Genomic DNA, 18,160 nt, shown 5'->3' on the forward strand with positions numbered 1-18,160 from the left:
AGCAACGGTCTCAAGTCGATGATCCTTTGTTGGGCTTTGTTGGATGAGAAGTACAACCGGCATGGGGCGTCACGGGGATGAGAATGGAAGCGACCGAGCCTAGACTTGCCGCGCCCATCTTCATTGTCCGAGAGGAAAGCCACTAGATGCCGGCCACGCTAGCCCTCCGTATTAACATCAATAGAGGGGCAGTGGTGAAGCAGATCCGTCGCAGACTCACCGGTAATATGCACGCTCAGGTGCTGTAGTCCACACTTCAGTCAAGTGGCATGGCGCCAGTGTCTCAAACTCACACAAAGACGGATCGAAACCATGTTGAGACTGACTCAACATTCTTTCCGGGAGGAGTCGAAAGCAGCAAACTAGGTTTGATTCGACCTGTGTCTCAATAGCTGTTGTAGTCAGCAACTAGTGTACGAACAGGATGGCTATGTGGAAAGACATACATTCGACACACAAGTCCGACAACCAAATCGAACCCTATTCCTCTTGTGGCGAACTTGAGAGACATACGTAGTATATAGGCATGAAAGCCAAGCCCTTGGTTGTAACAAAGGTGCTAAAGTAGGAGCACTTGACGAGCGTGAAATGCGTCTTGTTGCTGTGGAAGTAAATTTGAAATCCTTGCCTTGCAGCCCTAACTGGCTAAGTTTGTCTTAGTTACACAATTTCCGTCATGTAAAAACAATCAGCTAATTTAGGAAGACGTTCCTAGCATTCCAGGAAGGCTATAGACGGTTTACAATTGTCGACTGAGGTGTGAAAATAGGTCTCCTGGGTGTGATGGCACTACTTGCGATGAACAGATCTTTATAAGTTCCAGACTATGCTGTAAACAATTACGCGGCTGTTGACTTAAGGATAGAGTTGGTTTTGTTTGGCCAAGACTGAAGCCTGGTTGAGAGACCCTGAGACTGGTGCAAGATTGCTGATACACTCTGTTTACAGCTGCCCCCTGAGGAGAAAGACATAGTTAGATGAGAAAGAGTAGGGAGCTGCTACGTGATGAGGACAAAGAGGCTTGTTGTTTTAAATAACGACTTGCGCGAAAGGTGGGTGGGTAAGATAGCTTGAGGAGGACTTTTTCCTTGTTGGCAGCAAAACTACAATTTACAAATTGAAGTAAGCCCTTGTCTTGTTGCTTGCACAAGAAAACCATGCTATAACGTGGATAAGCAGAAAAATGTACATCATGTCAACCTTATGCAGTATCAACTAATGCCTAATCTGCCTCATGTAAGCAGTTACTATCAGGATACTCTAAACGTTTCTAGGGAGGGTAACCCTACACCCTACCATAATCTGTCCTGTGATTATGGTTCTTTTGGACCAACTTGTGCAAAAAGGTTAGCTGCCATAAGATGTTAGAGATACATTGCGCATGTTGAGGTACTTAGAAAACGAAGCCAAGAAGCATTGCAATTTGTTTAAATATTGAATCTGGCTGGAAGTTTTGAGGTTAAGTTATTCATTGTAGGCATCTCGACCACAATTAATACCTCATCGTTCGCCAATAGCACGTGCGACAAGAGGCACAAGTCTCGATCGATAAGAGCAAGCTGCCTTGAGCACCCAACAAGTCGGAAGTGGGTAGTATTATGATTATCACAACATGACGTGCTGCAGTCTATGGACAGTACTAATTCCCAGGCTATGAGATGCACGGGTAGTAAGACGGAATCCAAGACGACCGATGGAAGTAGAGAGGTGTCAGAAAGCGCTAGCTATTAGTAAAATAATAACTCTTTAAAAAAACAATTCGTGTCGCACCGTTGAAATATATATGTAGAACAGGTCGGCTGTCGATTGAACAGTAACCCAAGCTCAGTCTATAGAATACGAACTAAGAGAGATCTGATAGCACGAGTGGTGGCCAGCTGTGATTGGGTAGATCGTCCAAACGGTGGTGGTGTTCATCCCTGGGGAATGATCCGACGCAGCGGCCAGGCCTTGTCCGTGCCTAGCAGGGTACGGAGTACAATCAGCGCTGGGGCCACCTCTCATCTCGCAAACGCCTGCTGGTGCTTGTGCGGGACCCTTCTCCAGTTTTATCACGACCCCTGCTCTAACCCTGAAGCAGTGCTGAGCCTCACCAATCAGAGCATGTCGTCGTGGGACACGAGACATGGGGGAAGTTGTAGTAATTTCGCCTCTTGCTTCGCTTTGCCAAGCGCCCCTGGTTCTTGCGCCTCGAGTCCATTCGGCACTTTGTATACAGGTATACTCTCCGCCTGGGGGACTCATGGGCCATGATTTGACAGCTCGGCTCGGTTGACTATATCATGGGTGCTACCACACCACTGCTGCCCATCTATCTTGTGCAGTGTGGTGTGTGGTCTTGTGCCGGCAACTGCAGTACGACCCTGCCGGGATTCGGACCTGCGCAAGCCACACCGCAACCCATCTGTGACACATATGAAGTCGACTCCCCGATTGTCTCGTCATCTGCAGACGCACTGCTATTTCTCACCGTCATGGAACAGCAGCATGAGCAGGAGCAGGAGCGCAGCACGCCGGCCAACCGACGAGGCGCTCAGCATGGTACCCGACCGATGCGTGGACCGTGGTAAGAGTGGAGCGCCCGGGATGTGAATGAATGGATGAACCCCAAGATTTGGTCGGCGCTTGCGTTCTCCAATGTGGGATTCTTCAAGGTGTTTGTGTCAGCGTGGAAGCGGCTGCCGTGTGACCTGGTCGGTGGATTGAAACAGGAGACATGAGACATGCTGTCAACGCCTGCTAACGGTGCCGAATGGGAACGTTCACATAACATCTGCCTGGCGGGCTAACGCTGGAACAGAAAACAGAAACGGAAGACCGCCCGCAAAGTCGGACGGAGACTGCCGTGCGGGCAGGGTGTCATGAGGACAAAAAGGGATGGCAGAAGGCTGTCCGTACCATCATTCAAGATGGTATGACAGAGACACGAGTTGGTGCAAGGAATTTGCTTGGGTTTGATCAGCAGCAGATAGAAAGGAAACGGACAATTGCTTGGTCCTTTTCACATTGATTATCCCGCATTCTCGCACTGACCTGGTAGACCCCAAGAGCCAGCATGGACCATCCCTCTACCACGCCACTGTCGAAATCATGTTTGGGTTTGTCGAGAAAATATAGGCGCCCATCGGCATCCCATACCGCGACGCAGCGGACACAACGTGGGATCGTGTATCCAGAAGCACAGAAGCGGAAAAGGGACAGAAGAGAAAATAGAGAGAGGTTCAAGAGTAGGCGACTTCAAGGGAGCAAAGGCGGGTATGGATGTAAATGGATGAATATGAGATGAAGAAAACGGTACGGCACGGACGAGAAGGGAGGGCTTGCCGGCGCTACGGCTTGCTGATATCCCAGGTGCTCGGGAACGGCACTAGGAGAAACTCTTCGAGAGAGGCAATGTTGTTGAAAGACAGCCCTATTGCGTAGTCAAAGCCATCGGTCGAAAGGGGGCTCTGGGCAGTCTATGCGTACAACAACTATGATGAAGGCGGTTCATGCAAACGTAAATGGAAGAAGTATTCGTATACGGAGGAGTTACGGAGCAGGCACCTGTGACAATGTTGATTGTTGTCTGCGAGTTTGATTCATGGCCAATCAGGGTGTGACTCTGCTCCTCTACCGCCTCGCAGCTGCTCCCCTGCTCTGCCAATCTTGAATGGTCAAGGGCCTTTCCTGTTTCTGACGATTCCGGTGGCCGTTGCTCCCTCATGCGGGCAGGGGTAGTCGGTACTAACGTCGTCAGGTAGGTACCTGGCTACAAGGGTCAGATACGTGTATGTCTCACCCGTTCCTCCGTAAATGTGCGTACCTCTCTGTGGAAACCCCAGCTTTCTTCCCGGATGCCATTGCGAGACTAGTACTCTGTAGCACTGATTGTTCCTACCTAGATAGGTACTACAGGCACATTTCCTTCCAAAAGCAGTATAGAAAGGTACGGATTACTTGGTGCCTTGCCCATGCAGACACGGACCGGACTGAACTGGCGCCTCCCTCGGTGCAGCCACTCGCAACGTCCACAGCCGACCGACCTTCCCCCATTTCTCAATTCTCTTTGGGAAGAAAAGTCGTGCGGTGCAGGTGTTCGCGCGTCGCTATCCAATTGTTGCTACGCGCTCTTTCCTTTTTCTTCCCGAATTCCCAAAGAAGGCAGGCCCCCAACCTCGCCTGCCACCTGACTCCAGCGAGGCTTCCCAGCCCCATGTCTGGTCCCCGTCTAAAAGGAACTTCCATCCTTGTCGGAGAAGAAAGAAAAGGTCCACACCACCTGGTCGCCCCTTCCCGCCGCGTGCCGTAAGGTCCAAGGTCTAGGTCCAGTCCTGGTCCAGGTACCTTGCTGATAGGCTGTGCCCATGTCCTGTCCGTCCTTTTCTGTTGTCCGCCGTTGGTCGCTCGCTGCCTCCAATTTTTCCCTATTTTCCCAAGGTCCTCCCGTACCTCCTCTGGTCTAATTCCCCTTCCCTTTCTCTCCCGCGCGTGAGTGTTGTGTGTGTTTGTACCAGTGTGTGGTTGCCAACAACATCGTCCCGCCAAAGAAACGCAACACCACCACCATCGTCAACATCATCATCATCATCGTCACCTTTTCCCTTCTTCACTCGTCTCGAACGAGCACAGACTGTAACACGTCGACTTATCCTACACTTCGAATGCTGACTGCATCCTCTTAATTGTATTCCCGTCCGAACATCGCCAATCCTGGTGCACCACAGCCACTTACTCTCGTTCAGTTTCTCATTCCATTCTACCTAGTCTGTGTGTGCTGTTTTCCGAGTGCACTTTTCGGTATTCAACCTCCGAGAACCGAGTCCGAACCACAGTCGACCTCCTTCCTGCAATGCGCTGAGCTTGCCTTCCGAAGACCTTTCGTACATTCTGCCAATTCGTCAATCGCGACCCGGGCACCCGAGTGTTCGCCAACTTCCTTTCGCGGTACCCGCCTGTCGTCGTTCCCTCGATTGATGTCAATCATCTGCACACCCACACCCGAGTCTTCTGTGTCCTGTTTCAAAACAGTTCGATTGTTATCGATCCCGCCTCTCTCACACATCAATCAGACGCCTAGGAATCCCCCCCTTTTTTTGGTTACGACCATTACTCGCCAAACATCACTCGGAGCGCTCTTTACTATCGTCGGCCTACATTTGCGACAAAACCCGTTGGAGTCGACTAGAGAAGAAGTCAGCTGACTAGACCACGAGCAGCGAGTTGTCAGGAAGACAGTCATGAACTAGATTCTCTCTCGGTGACCAACTTTTACTCGACACCTCCTAAGTTGGGGGCCACCCACCACTTGATGATATCTTCCCCAACTACTCTGAAGAGAAACCGCACAACCGGAAGACCAAACATGGGCGCAACGGCGAGGATAGCGCTACTGTCAGCGCTGTCGAGTTCAGCACTTGTTTCGGCACAGTCAAACTGTGTCTCGCTCCAGGGCTCAACTACCTGCTCTGCTTTCCAGTCAGCTTCCGTTTCGACGACAGGTTTCGTTGCAGGAATTTTGTAGGTCGATAGCAATCACTCTCCGCCATAGCATTTGCTGACTAGCTTCGTCAGCCCCTTTTTACAGTTTGTTTCGAATAGGGAAACATTCGACCAGCAGATGCTGTCATATATTGACACAACCTACGTACGAGAGAAGTCAGTATCAACCCGTTTAAATGGCTTCCACTATTTACTCACGCTTCATCAGATATCAAACATTGCTTGGCTGCAGCAGCGTTAATCTTACTCAACCGGATGAGCTGTATGCCCGTTTCACCACCACAGTCATCTGTAACGCCATCGTCCAAAACTCGATAGACACGTGCAACCTGACTGCGGCGAATTCGCGGCCAGTTTGCGCTGACACATGCGTTAGTGGTGTGATGCTCATGTCGATGTGATCTATTGCTGATGATCCTCACAGGCCGAATTCGCGCAGAGCGAGGCACTGCTCACTTCGGACAGCAGTCTCTGTGGTAATCCAGGCAGCAACCTCATGAATCAGATCAGGGCCGACTTCACAAACTGCGCTCTTCCCGCCGACTCTTTATCGTCTTCAAACTGCATCCAGGGCATCGCCAATGAGCGCGACAACTGTGGCTACGGTAACAGCACTGTGGGACTGTGCTCCTACTGCGCATCTGGCGGTATTAACTCGACCGACACCTGCTGTTACAACTCGAACATCGATGAACGATGCGCCGGTGTCACTTTACCTTCCATCTTCCCTACCATGACGTTCGCGCCTCCGACAGCGACAGCAACACCGACGCCCTCGAGTACGGCAGCTGCAGCTGCGGCCGCAGGACTGTCTGGCGGTGCGATTGCCGGGATCGTGATTGGCAGCGTGGCTGGCGCGCTGCTGCTCGCTGGACTCATCTATGCATGCATCCTACTTGCTAGGAGACGAAGGCGTGGAAGCCAGAGCGGAAGCATTTTCAACCAACCATCACCCTCTAGGCAAGGGCCATCTACCGCTAAGATATCACCGGTCCAGACTACGAGTGGATATGAAGTTTTGCCCGGCGGCCGCATCGCCCGCATGTCGGCTTTGGAGAGTGCATCGGATCCTGCCCCGGCCCCTCCCAGTCGCAGCAGCGGGCCTCTCGCAGCAGCAGCCGCCGTCGGAGGCGCAGCAGGCTACATGACTGGCAGAAGAAGAGGCGACGACCCGTCTTCGTCCGAGTTTGGAGACAGCCCCGAGTCGGAAACCAGGGCCGGCGTGTTACGGCCCCCTCCAACTAACATCAGGAGGACAGGTTCCTTGTCAAGCAGCTCGGTCCTCGCTGATCCTCAGTCGCCAACAAGCGCTGGAATGTCGTCCCCGCAAGGCATGGCTAGCCAACAGTCAGAGCAACTGCCTTTTTTCAAAGATTACTACTCTCAAGATGACATCCATCCGGGCGATAGAGTCGCCACCTTGTGGGCTTACCATCCGCGCGCGCCGGACGAGTTCTCTCTCGAACGCGGTGACATGCTTAAGGTGGTCGGAATCTGGGACGACGGCTGGGCGACGGGTGTTCTGATGGACGAGCACGCCGACGAGTGGGAAGCTCGCCGACAAGCTCAACGAGACAGTGGCGTTTCCAACACGTCTGGCCGACAAGACCCTTCACCGCCCGTCAGCGGCGAAATCAAAGCCTTCCCTCTTGTTTGTGTTTGCTTGCCAGAACACTGGCGGAAGACTATCGAGGGCGACCTTTCGACAGAAGGCTCCAGCGCCCACCAAGGCCATCCATCATTCTCATGAGATGCGCACAGATCTGGATGAGTTTTGTATACATCCTGACGACAATAGCTGTCTTTTCAGCATTGGCTACGGCGTTCGGACATTGAGCCAGCATTGACTTCAACATCTCAAAGACGATCAACTTCCTTATGCAAAAGCCCGGCCAGTAACTCTTAATGAGTCGTGCAATACGACTTCATGAGCGGCAGTCCAGCCAACTCTCTCTGGGCTTTCTGTTTTGCACATAGACACGAGATATTACACTTTGCCGACGACACGCGCATGATGTTCCCGGTCCTAGACGGAAGTTTCTTTCTTCAACGCGGAATCGCCTCGGATCATGATGACGGCACGGAGGCTTGACGGACGACGAACTTCAGCACCCGATGCGAGTCGATTTGACGAGATTACGATACGCGATCCTAATTTATGATGACAACGCACGCACTGTGCCCTCCCCCTTCAATTCGACTATTCGACTTATATACCCAGGGTGCGGCGACGATATGCTGGTGTTTGGAGAGCAAAGAGGTCGGGGAGGGCCTCTGCAGTTTTACCTAATGACGAACTCTTGGGGTGGAATAGCTGAGTGTGTCTTGGTCCTGCCCACCAGTTGGCCAAGGTAAACTTAGGACCAGAAAAGGGACGAGGACCGGCCGGAAACAGAGGGGCGGGACCGCTCCAGAGAGGATGTTGCAAATTTCGGAAGGTCCGCAGACATTCTCGTCACCGACCTCGCGGATCGAAACCTCTGTTTTTACACTTGGCAAGACAACATTACTTGGTGTACCTACCTATGCCACTGGGCAGCCACTCAATTTCTACCTAGCCCAAATATTAAAGAGAGTTTTCTAAACCAGCACAGCACAAACAAGTCTCCATCGCTGACCTCACGACTTTCATGCCGCCGGTTCTACACTGTTTGGTTTGACCCGCCTCTGGGGGCTGAAACCTTCAGGGTCATGTACGCATGGTCAGCTTAATTCAGCTTTTGCTCTGCCGTGGGGTCCCTGACCCAAGCGTTAACATCGAAACTAGATGGCACAAGAACGATCACACAGCAAGGGGTGGCGCGTGTGGGATTGAGCGGTGAGACGGCGAGAGGAGCTGGACGTTGTGTTTTTTTTTTTTTTTTAAGGTGACACTTGGAAAGTCGGATCTGTCACTTGGGCAACGGAGAAGAGGGCCTTAAGCGACTCTTCAGATGAACCACGCTCGTCGCTTTTAAACAGAGCCAGGGCTGTTGCAATGGGTGGTGGTGCCGGTTTTGAGATGGATAAGTGGGCGGCGAAGCGAATGGAGAGGGGTTTTCGCCTTTGAGGTTCCGCTGGGCTACTCTGGTCTAAATGCGTGCGAGGAACTATCTTGCCGGGGACGTTCCTTGTGCGATGAGTCCACTTGACTTGGTGGGATGCAGTTTTGGTTATGGACGGGATGCCGAGATGGCTTGTTGTTCTTGTGAAGTCGGAGGCCGTTCGCGGGCAGACCGGGATCAACAAGACCCAACACTCGATTGCTCAACCCACGATTGCTTGACCGGTAAGAAAAGGACCTGGACTTATGCCGCACAAAGCGGTATAACCTGACGGCTCATGCAGGGGCAGGATTATTTACATACTGGACGAATATCTGATCAATGTGACACACTTGAGCAGCGGATGTGCCGCTTTTTAAGTCGTCAGCAAGAACTCACACCTTTGCGACACACTTAACTGGATGTCGCAAAATTGCAACATGGACTGTTGTATTTTGTGCTTTGCTTATGAGTGAGGGTTGGCTTGCTGTGCAACACTTATTTGAATGCATACATGTAGATGCCAATGTGTTCGAACACATGACACGATGCACCATGAATAAACGTTCTGCCGCCTACTATGTAGACCGTCCGTCGTCTCAGTGGCTGAGATTTGTACTTGAGCGGGACGACTTACACCGGATCAAGCTACCTTGAGTTGAGGGCTTGTTGATAGATTCCAAAACTAATGCTGTTTTGGCAAGTTTCGGGTTTCTTGCGGATAGAGTAGGAATTGTTGTTGCTGGATTGGATTGTTAGATACATTCATTGATTGCGCATAAAACGTACGGATAGGTACTGTAGGTGCACGGAAAACTGGCAGTGACCTCCAGCGATTGCTTGAACCTGACAAGGGTGGAGGAGATAGCACGGGCCGCTGTTGTCCCCGCGGTTCTCCCTTGGGCCCTGTCGGTCGGAGGTTTGGGCAGCGGGACGCCGACATCCCCACCGATTGCTTAAGTGGACGGTCGGCCTTAGCTGCATACCGCAGCGGTACCTTGCTTAACTTTGGAGACGGTGACCTAATCGCAACTCGTGATCGCAACTACCTAGCATCTTTACTAGGAATATCTAGCCACGCTCGAGACATCCGCGTTCTCCTACCACACGCAAACCTGATTCGGGGGCGTATCCTACCTAGGTAGTCCAAGGATCACATCTGTCAACCTAGCACCTCCAACATGACAGCTCCCCACTGTGCCGACCAAGTAATCGCATAGGTTCCTTATCCTCCAGACCGAGCCATCGCTGCCCGCCATGGGCCAAGGATTCTCTCTGGCGACGCCCTCTGTGGGATCTGCGGGCATCGACATACCCGAGCTTTCTGATCTCGTGTACGAGAAGAGCATTGGGAATGCGCGCTTTATGAAGAGCATCCGCGCGCGGCATCACGATGGAGTCGCCCTGGTGAAGGTGCTGGTCAAGCCTTACACCCCGATGCCTCTGGAGAAGTACAAGCGCGACATAGAGGGTGGGTTTCTTCTGATGTATTCAGAAGGCAAGAATATTGACTGACGTTTCTTAGAGCAACGCAACGCCTTGGCCGACGTGCCCAACGCCTTGGGCTACCACCGCATCGTCGAAACCGAAACGAACGGATACCTGGTCCGGCAGTTCCTCTATAACTCCCTCTACGACCGAATGAGCACCCGCCCGTTTCTAGAGGACATTGAAAAAAAGTGGTTGGCCTTCCAGCTGCTGTGCGCCCTGCGCGACTGTCACGCTCGAGACATCTACCATGGCGACATCAAGACGGAAAACACGCTGGTAACTTCCTGGAACTGGCTCTATCTTTCCGACTTCTCCGCCCCCTTTAAACCCATCCTGCTTCCGGACGACAACCCCGGCGATTTCTCATACTACTTTGACACATCCGGCCGTCGAACGTGCTACGTGGCGCCTGAACGCTTCGTCGCGGCCGATGAGGTCAATAGCAAGGACGCGAAGCTCACGTGGGCCATGGATGTCTTCAGCGCTGGCTGCGTCATTGCCGAGATGTTCTTGGAGTCCCCAATCTTCACTCTCAGTCAGCTGTACAAGTACCGCAAGGGCGAGTACGACCCGGCCATCTCGCTAATCAGTCGCATCCCGGACAAGGACCTGCGCGACATGATATCGCACATGATCCAGCTTGACCCGGAGCGGCGATACTCTGCAGAGCAGTACCTGGACTTTTGGAAGAAAAAGGTTTTTCCAGAATACTTCTATAGCTTCCTTCACCAGTACATGGAGTTGATTACGGATCCTTCTTCTGGGAATAGCCCCATTTCCGGTGCGACGAGGAATCTGGGGGAAGCGGACGATCGCATCGATCGTGTCTTCCTCGACTTTGATAAAATATCCTACTTTCTCGGTTACCAGAGCGACAAGCGTCCGACCCAGGCCGAAACTTTGGCCGGAAAGCTGGGTCTGGGCCATTTCCCCATCCGTTTAAACATCCCGAATCACGACCAGTACGTCACCGGAACGTCTGATCCGCCTGAAGACGATGGGACTCTCATCTTTCTGACTCTCATCGTCTCTTCCCTCCGCAACACGGCTAGGGCGGCGTCGAAGATCAGAGCCTGCGACGTACTGCTTGCCTTTTCGGAGAAAATCACAGACGAAGCAAAGCTGGACCGAGTGCTGCCGTATCTCATTACGCTTCTTAACGACAGGTCGGACTTGGTGGTGATCGCGGCATTGCGTTCAATCGCCCAGCTACTTCACTTGGTGCGAGTGGTGTCTCCGGTTAACTCACATATTTTCGTCGAGTACATCTTGCCGCGACTCCAGAGCGCCTTGATCGCGCCTGCCAAGCCACCAAGTCCCCTGGTGCGAGCAACTTACGCATCATGTCTCGGGAGCCTCGCGACCACCGCTGCCCGATATCTGGAGCTGGCAGCAACCCTGAAAGCGGACGGAACTTTGACCGTGGCGGATCCCGAGCTTGAACCGGGGATCGAGGCTGAGGCTGTTTTTGATGGCTTGTTTGATGATGCGCAGCGGGAACTCTATGAGATGTTCGAGTTACACACGAAAGCACTTATAGAGGACCCTGATGTCTCTGTTCGTCGAGCGTTCCTGACCTCTGTACCCGACCTTTGCCTCTTTTTTGGACCAGCAGAGGCCAACGATATCCTGCTGACCCATCTCAACACGTACCTGAACGACCGAGACTGGATGCTGAAGTGTGCTTTCTTTGAGACCATCGTCAGCATCGCTAGTGTTGTGGGAAGCGTCAGTCTTGAGGAGTTCATGTTGCCACTCATGGTCCAAGCCCTCACCGACCCCGAGGAGTTCGTGGTACAAGCGGCTCTTCATTCCTTGGCACAGCTGGCGCGGCTTGGCCTTCTGTCAAAAACCAAGATCTGGGAGCTGATAGATGTCGCTGCGAGATTTACGATGCATCCGAACCAATGGATCCGGGAGTCTGCTACGGAGTTTCTCTCCGAGTCGACTCGCTTCTTGTCCCAGGCTGACGTTAGGTGCATCGTGTACCCCTTGGTCAAACAATACTTGAAGTCGGGTATGGTGCCTGAATTCTCAGAGCTCAGCTTGCTGGACGCCCTGAAGCGGCCAATGTCAAGGGCCGTCCTTGAACAGGCCGTGATCTGGGCTCTCAAGACGGATAAAGGCATGTTTTGGAAACTGTCGCAGCAACTTCGTTCGTTCTCATTCGGGTCTCTACCGAAGACCATAAGCAGCCGGTCGTCTAAGGACACGCTGAGCAAAGTCAATCGGAATGACGAGGATGAGTTGTGGCTTGGGCGGCTGCGGAATCTCGGACTGGGGCCCGATGACGAGTTCAAGCTTCTCGTCCTACGGGAGTTTATCTGGCGGATCAGCAGAATGAAGTCACGAGACGCCATGGACAGTGAGCCAGCTAAGCTCAACGAGGTGGTATCACTGAAGAGCCTTGGTATTACTCCACAGACGGTCTTCTTCGACGACGATGAGCCGCTACAGCAGTCGACCTTCGACACGGACACAGCCCAAAAGGGACCTTACACCATCGCAGATGCTCTGTTGGATGCCTCTATGACCATCGACGACTCAACGGGAAGAAGGCGGTTTGCCGCCCTCAACAGTCTGCGCACTCGTGTAGTGGAAGACGGAGGGTCTTCCTCGCGCGATGTTTCTAGAGCAAGGTCGATCGAGCCTTCAAAAAATGCCTCGACCGGACAGGGCAAAATGACAGTTGGTAGCCCGACTGATGATGGAGGCTCCGTTCACGACCAGCCGTACGCATCTCGGAGGGCAATGCGCCACCAAGCGAGCGCTCTGAGCCTCCTAGACCGCAAAGATAGCAACAAGAGCGTACCAGAAACAGGCATGTCTGGCACCAATGCGTTTGGCAAAGTAGGGGGCCCCTTTCCTCAGGCCCCCCCTGCTCGACCTGACGCACATAATCGTCGAACCAGCACAGCGAGTGTTGTGACTACTAAGCTCAAGCCCAATCACTCATACGAGGGATCGGATCCCAGCATTCTCAAAATGCTCAACTCCATGTACCAGGACAATTACCCGCACGACATTGCGGTGTTTGGACCGATGGTCAACCCGATTACCCGTCGCAGGACCAACCGGTCTGTTGGCCAGCCGGGTGATGAGCCATGGCGACCACAAGGGCGGATGGTCGCCACGTTTGCAGAACACACAGGCGCCATCAATCGTCTGGTGGTGTCACCAGATCATGTCTTCTTCATCACGGGAGGCGACGATGGGACTGTCCGGGTCTGGGATAGTGCCCGACTGGAGAAGAACATTACACATCGATCAAGACAGACTCACAAGCACGCCGACGGAGCCAGAGTGCTCGCGCTGTGCTTCATCGAGAACACGCATTGCTTTATCAGCTGCGCAAGTGATGGAAGCGTCCACATTGTCAAAGTCGAGACTGTTGCGGCAAGCGGCACGTTGCGGTACGGAAAGCTTCGTCTTCTGCGGGAGTACCAGCTGCCGGGAGACGAGTACGCGGTGTGGTGCGAGCACTTCAAGGCCGAGTCGACGTCAGTCATGTTGCTCGCAACGAATCGATCTCGAATCTTGGGCATCGATCTCCGTACCATGTCTCTGCTTTACGCGCTGGAGAACCCTGTCCATCACGGGACACCCACATGCTTCTGTGTGGACCGCAAGAGGAACTGGCTATGCGTCGGTACAACTCATGGAGTCCTCGACCTGTGGGATTTGAGATTCCGTATGAGACTCAAGGGGTGGGGAGTTCCTGGCAAGAGCTCAATTTACAGGCTATGCATTCACCCCTCGAAGGGACGCGGCAAATGGGTCTGCGTGGCGGGCGGGACGGGACAGGGTGAGGTCACGGTTTGGGATCTCGAACGCACGATTTGCAGGGAGATCTATCGCGTGGGGGGCAACAAGGAGGGCCCCAAGGGATACGAACCCTGGGACGTGGACGAGGACAAGCCGGAAGGCATGCTCGGGCGGTTCGCGACAAACATTGAGCCGAGTGGCACCGGGAACACGGACCGTGGTGTTCGTGCTATGATAGCGGGCACCGGCGCTTCGGAAGACTCGCGCGACGTACGGCACGCATTCATCGTCACGGGCGGGTCGGACAAGAAGCTCCGGTTCTGGGATTTATCTCGAATCGAGAGCTCGATGGTCTATAGCGGATTGCAAGGGGAAGATCTGAAACCGAGCTTCACAGCCTCCCACCCGACGACGTCGATGACGCTGAACACGGAGAGGATTCCCAGGCAAGCACCGACGGCACCAAACGCTGCCGTCGGCGGGAAGGGCACGACGAACAGTGGGAGACCGCCACGTTCTACCGTCATTTCGCTTCAGCAACAGCAGCTTCTTCGGTCTCACCTGGACTCGATCATGGACGTCGCGCTACTGGAGTTGCCATACAGCATGACGCTATCGGTGGATAGGTCTGGAGTAGTGTTTGTGTTTTCATGATGGCTGGCCGGAACGGCGTTGGGCTTGGGGTTGTGACAAATACGGATACCTAACCTTACCTATGTACGTAGCAAATATACATAATGAACATGGCAAAAATGCCCATTTGAAATGTCGCGGAGCAATTCAATATGATACAGTGTAGACAGTGTGCCCGACCTGGTTTCAGCAACAGCAAAAAGGAGGTATCGTACCGTGTATAGAACCGCATGGACTGTGCCAAATCGCGGGGATGATAGCTCTTATCGGCCGGGAAATTTTGTGACGCTCTGCCGCCTTGTCAATCGCCAGCTTTTCAGCCTTGTCAAATCGTCCCCTACAAACAAACTCACGCGACTCCAAGACGCGACGAACTGCGACGGCGCCATTGAACCAACAAACTTCCCGGCGACGCATTATAGATCACGGCCCATAGAACGCGACAGCTTTACTCGCAAAAAAACAAACCGATCCCCCAGTCTCCCGAGGTAACCCCCAGCACCACTACCAACAGCACCAAATAGCCGACAACCAAGATGAGGCTCACAGCGGAGCTCATCAAGGGCTCGCTGTCCTACCTGAACCCGCTCAAGGAGCGCGAGCTTGATCTCCGAGGTGCGTTTTTGTGAAAAGGGCGGATACTACACTTTTTTGAGAGAGCAGAATTGATAGCAAGGGCCGTTTGCGCCGACCGGAATGAATAGGACATCGAATCCCGGCGATTGAGAATCTGGGTGTTGCAGGCGTGAGTCCACCCTCCATCCCCTAACACACTTTGTGTGTTTCGTCCGCGAAGATAGCGAGAAGGGTAGAAACAGTGGCATATGCAAAAAAATGAGTTGCTGACCATGGCCGAACCAAACAGCCCCATGACTCCATCGACTTTACCGACAACGATATCCAGGTGCTGGGCAACTTCCCGCTGTCGCCGCGCGTGCAGACACTGCTGCTGGCGCACAATCGAGTGTCGAGCATACAGCCCGCGCTGCCGAACGCAATTCCGAATCTGACACAGCTCGTGCTGGCGTCGAACCAGATGGCCGAGCTCGCGGACCTGGACATGCTAGCGGGCTTCAAACGGCTGACGCACCTGGTGTTGGCGGAGAACCCCGTGACCAAGAAGGAGGTTCGTTTTGAACAGCAACCCCCCCCCCTTTCTCTTAATGCTGGGTCATGCCTTGCCGTCAGGGCTGGTTGTGCTGACCGAAGATGTACGCAGAACTACCGGTACTGGGTCGTCTGGCGGTGTCCCTCAGTTCGGTTCTTGGACTACCAAAAGGTCAAGGAGGCGGAGCGGGAGAAGGCGAGGGAGCTATTCGGTACGGCACAGGAGCCCACGGCTGAGGCCTCCAAGGTGAGTTTCTTGGGTCTTCCCATCCATTCCAGTCCACACCTCTCTCTCTCTCTCTTTCTCTCTGCGGTAGCAGGTACTGACAGCAACTCCCCTGAACAGATTATGGGCATCAAGTCCAAGCAACTCGACCTCGGCGCCTCGAACGGTGCGGTCGGCGGCGGTGGCGGCGGCGCTCCCTCCAAGCTCTCGCGGATAAAGCTCACGGATAAGGAGAAGGAGCGGCTGAAGGAAATGATCAAGAAGGCCGACAGCCTGCAGGAGATTATCCGGCTGGAGAAGATGCTGACAGAGGGCACTATCCCGGCGGGCGTCCACCTGGACGGAGACGCCACCATGGAGGACTGAAGCCATTTGAGAGACGATACGCAGTAGAATGTGAGGGATGCCACAAATCACGATCAGTAGCGGCAGGGCAGAGTCACGGGAGGGTGGCATGTGTTCATATCATGGACTGGCGTTTTTTTCTGCTCATTTACGACAAAAGAAAAGGGATTTGTTGTTTTTGAAAACTTTTTTTATTAATGGGAACTCGGGGTTGGATGGAGCCCCGAGAAAGAGAGAAAAGAACAAGTCCCGAGTCCCCTTTTGCCCTTTACTTGGGGAGAGGGGAAGGACTGTTTCATCGTACACTTCGTCAACGATGCTTTCCATTTCTGCAGACAAACAGACTACTGCTCTTTTCCCCCAATCTTTAGTATGTAACTGTGCGTGTTGATGTAGGTAAGGATGGGGATGCTTCTGCACGAACACCGCCCCCATTTGATCTCCTTGTAGAAGGAAGATTCTTCGTATCTGCTTGTCAACGAGGGGGAGGGGGAGTTCATGGAAATGAGGTCGGGAGAGGGGGGGGGGACGGCAGGGACCGGGCAGGATATCAGCCCGTCATGTCGACGTCCTCGTTGTCGCCGTTGGCGACAGACTGGCGGGACCGTGCTCCGAGCTGGGCGGCGGGGTCATCGGAGTGGAGCGCCGTCGTCACAGGGTCGGCGGCAGCGGAACCATCAGCAGAGCCGTTGACGCCGTTGGCGGCGCCGGTCTTGAGGGTAGACTGCCGCTTCTTGGGCTCCTGGTCGGCTTTCCTCGGCTGGGCCCGGGAAGCGGCGGCCTGGTCCTTGATCTGCTTGTAGGGGACGGTCTTGGGGATGACGTCTTCGAGGAACTCGAGGTTGTCGTGGTGATTCACGGCGGTTGCTGGCGTTGTCAGTCTAGAGGTACCAGAAAGCGAGGGGGAGAAAAGGGGAAAGGGGGGACGGGGACACAGTCAGGGAACGAAAGCTTACCCAAATCCTTGTACTGGACGTTGCGGCGGGGTTTGCGCTCGGCCTTGGCCATGTTATGGCCCTCTGAGGCGAGGTGCTGGATGAACATTTCCTGAATGGGTCAGCGTAAGATCTAAGTTAGGGGAGGAGGTGAGTAGTAAGGTGGACGTACGGTTGCCAGAGTGATCACAAAGGCTGCGTTGTTTGAGCAGATGCCGATGTCCGGGTCTGTGCCGATGATCTTTTTCACGCGGGCCACTGCCAAAGAGTTACAATGAGAACCAGGGGCGTATGATGGAGGGGATGCCGGGTGAGTCCATACATGGTAGAGCCGGTTGACCGGTTGCCTCCTTACGCGGCGGTATCGCATTGCTGTTGGGAGGCATTATGATGGATTAGGGATTGGGAATTTGGATTTCGAGGGGCTGGAGGTAGAATCAAAGGTGATGATGCCTGGAGAAAAGTTAGTGAGGTGGCATTGCTTAGACGTCAGACCTCGGTCTTCGTGATGGGCCGTGTAAGTGAAATGAGACCGGCCGAAGATTATTCCAAGGTGACAAAAGCCAGCCGGAGCTCTTCGTCAATGGTTGCCGTCTCGAAACCCCGGACTTCCAGTGTCGCCTTGAGATATCCTGACCAGCTCGGTCTTTGGAAATCATGGATATAAGTGAGTCTCAAGGACAATGAAAGCTACTTCTCTCAATCGAGGCGATAGAATCTGCACCGTCTTCATGTTTCCCAACCGCAAAAAAAAAAACATTGAGCCGCATACAGAGGCGTTGGCTCTTGGGTGGATATGAGACGAAAACCGCCTACCTGCTCCGGACTCGGTGTATGTGCCTACCGAGGAGGGTGAGGCAATGGGGGCTCGATGCCGCCAGCAGTTTGGGTTTTGAAGTCCTGGATGTGTCTAGTTGATTCTTGGTGAAGTCATAAAAGGCATATGGATCAAACGCCGTCGCTGTGCCGTTTGTCGTCGTCGTGATGTGAGATGTCTTCCCGCAGGTCGTCGTTAAGGAGAGGGTCGCTTTTGATAGAGTCGCGCCGAAAAAGGTCAGTGAGACGCGACCACTAAAAACGCGCCGCTCTACACCCGCCCGCAGGCAGTAAAGTGCAAGCTGTAGCAGCGCCAACTGATTGCAGGGACACCCCCC

General features: G+C 53.6%; 4 protein-coding genes across 4 annotated transcripts; 3 read left to right on the top strand and 1 right to left on the bottom strand.

Moving 5' to 3' along the window:
• Positions 1-4,424: 4,424 nt before the first annotated feature.
• Positions 4,425-8,084, top strand: CDEST_05366 (Putative SH3 domain-containing protein). The gene is made up of 5 exons (XM_062921525.1): positions 4,425-4,666; positions 4,725-5,499; positions 5,554-5,637; positions 5,690-5,852; positions 5,906-8,084. The coding sequence occupies exons 2-5, from the start codon at positions 5,291-5,293 to the stop codon at positions 7,229-7,231; spliced, it is 1,782 nt and encodes a 593-aa protein (XP_062777576.1). The 5' UTR covers positions 4,425-4,666; positions 4,725-5,290; the 3' UTR covers positions 7,232-8,084.
• A 1,442-nt stretch (positions 8,085-9,526) lies between these two features.
• On the top strand, positions 9,527-14,486 carry CDEST_05367 (Putative serine/threonine-protein kinase Vps15). The gene is made up of 2 exons (XM_062921526.1): positions 9,527-9,975; positions 10,030-14,486. The coding sequence occupies exons 1-2, from the start codon at positions 9,762-9,764 to the stop codon at positions 14,412-14,414; spliced, it is 4,599 nt and encodes a 1,532-aa protein (XP_062777577.1). The 5' UTR covers positions 9,527-9,761; the 3' UTR covers positions 14,415-14,486.
• A 213-nt stretch (positions 14,487-14,699) lies between these two features.
• Positions 14,700-16,278, top strand: CDEST_05368 (Putative U2 small nuclear ribonucleoprotein A'). The gene is made up of 5 exons (XM_062921527.1): positions 14,700-15,008; positions 15,098-15,138; positions 15,259-15,519; positions 15,613-15,747; positions 15,847-16,278. The coding sequence occupies exons 1-5, from the start codon at positions 14,930-14,932 to the stop codon at positions 16,090-16,092; spliced, it is 762 nt and encodes a 253-aa protein (XP_062777578.1). The 5' UTR covers positions 14,700-14,929; the 3' UTR covers positions 16,093-16,278.
• A 1-nt stretch (position 16,279) lies between these two features.
• CDEST_05369 (Putative transcription factor CBF/NF-Y/archaeal histone domain, histone-fold) lies at positions 16,280-18,033 on the bottom strand. The gene is made up of 5 exons (XM_062921528.1): positions 17,823-18,033; positions 17,329-17,459; positions 17,179-17,264; positions 17,028-17,118; positions 16,280-16,938 (listed from the first exon to the last, which is right to left on the bottom strand). The coding sequence occupies exons 2-5, from the start codon at positions 17,390-17,392 to the stop codon at positions 16,622-16,624; spliced, it is 558 nt and encodes a 185-aa protein (XP_062777579.1). The 5' UTR covers positions 17,393-17,459; positions 17,823-18,033; the 3' UTR covers positions 16,280-16,621.
• Between the last annotated feature and the right edge of the window lie 127 nt (positions 18,034-18,160).

The sequence above is a fragment of the Colletotrichum destructivum genome, chromosome 3 (assembly GCF_034447905.1).
Source record: "Colletotrichum destructivum chromosome 3, complete sequence".
Classification (NCBI taxonomy): domain Eukaryota; kingdom Fungi; phylum Ascomycota; class Sordariomycetes; order Glomerellales; family Glomerellaceae; genus Colletotrichum; species Colletotrichum destructivum.

Coding starts and splice junctions, on each gene's coding strand:
- CDEST_05366 (XM_062921525.1), top strand. CDS start 5,291: ATGATATCTTCCCCAACTACTCTGAAGAGAAACCGCACAACCGGAAGA. Junction 5,500..5,553: donor GGTTTCGTTGCAGGAATTTT/GTAGGTCGATAG, acceptor TAGCTTCGTCAG/CCCCTTTTTACAGTTTGTTT. Junction 5,853..5,905: donor CAGTTTGCGCTGACACATGC/GTTAGTGGTGTG, acceptor TGATCCTCACAG/GCCGAATTCGCGCAGAGCGA.
- CDEST_05367 (XM_062921526.1), top strand. CDS start 9,762: ATGGGCCAAGGATTCTCTCTGGCGACGCCCTCTGTGGGATCTGCGGGC. Junction 9,976..10,029: donor GTACAAGCGCGACATAGAGG/GTGGGTTTCTTC, acceptor GACGTTTCTTAG/AGCAACGCAACGCCTTGGCC.
- CDEST_05368 (XM_062921527.1), top strand. CDS start 14,930: ATGAGGCTCACAGCGGAGCTCATCAAGGGCTCGCTGTCCTACCTGAAC. Junction 15,009..15,097: donor GCGCGAGCTTGATCTCCGAG/GTGCGTTTTTGT, acceptor CGGAATGAATAG/GACATCGAATCCCGGCGATT. Junction 15,748..15,846: donor CCACGGCTGAGGCCTCCAAG/GTGAGTTTCTTG, acceptor TCCCCTGAACAG/ATTATGGGCATCAAGTCCAA.
- CDEST_05369 (XM_062921528.1), bottom strand. CDS start 17,392: ATGCCTCCCAACAGCAATGCGATACCGCCGCGTAAGGAGGCAACCGGT. Junction 17,265..17,328: donor CGGTCAACCGGCTCTACCAT/GTATGGACTCAC, acceptor ACTCTTTGGCAG/TGGCCCGCGTGAAAAAGATC. Junction 17,119..17,178: donor TTGTGATCACTCTGGCAACC/GTACGTCCACCT, acceptor TGACCCATTCAG/GAAATGTTCATCCAGCACCT.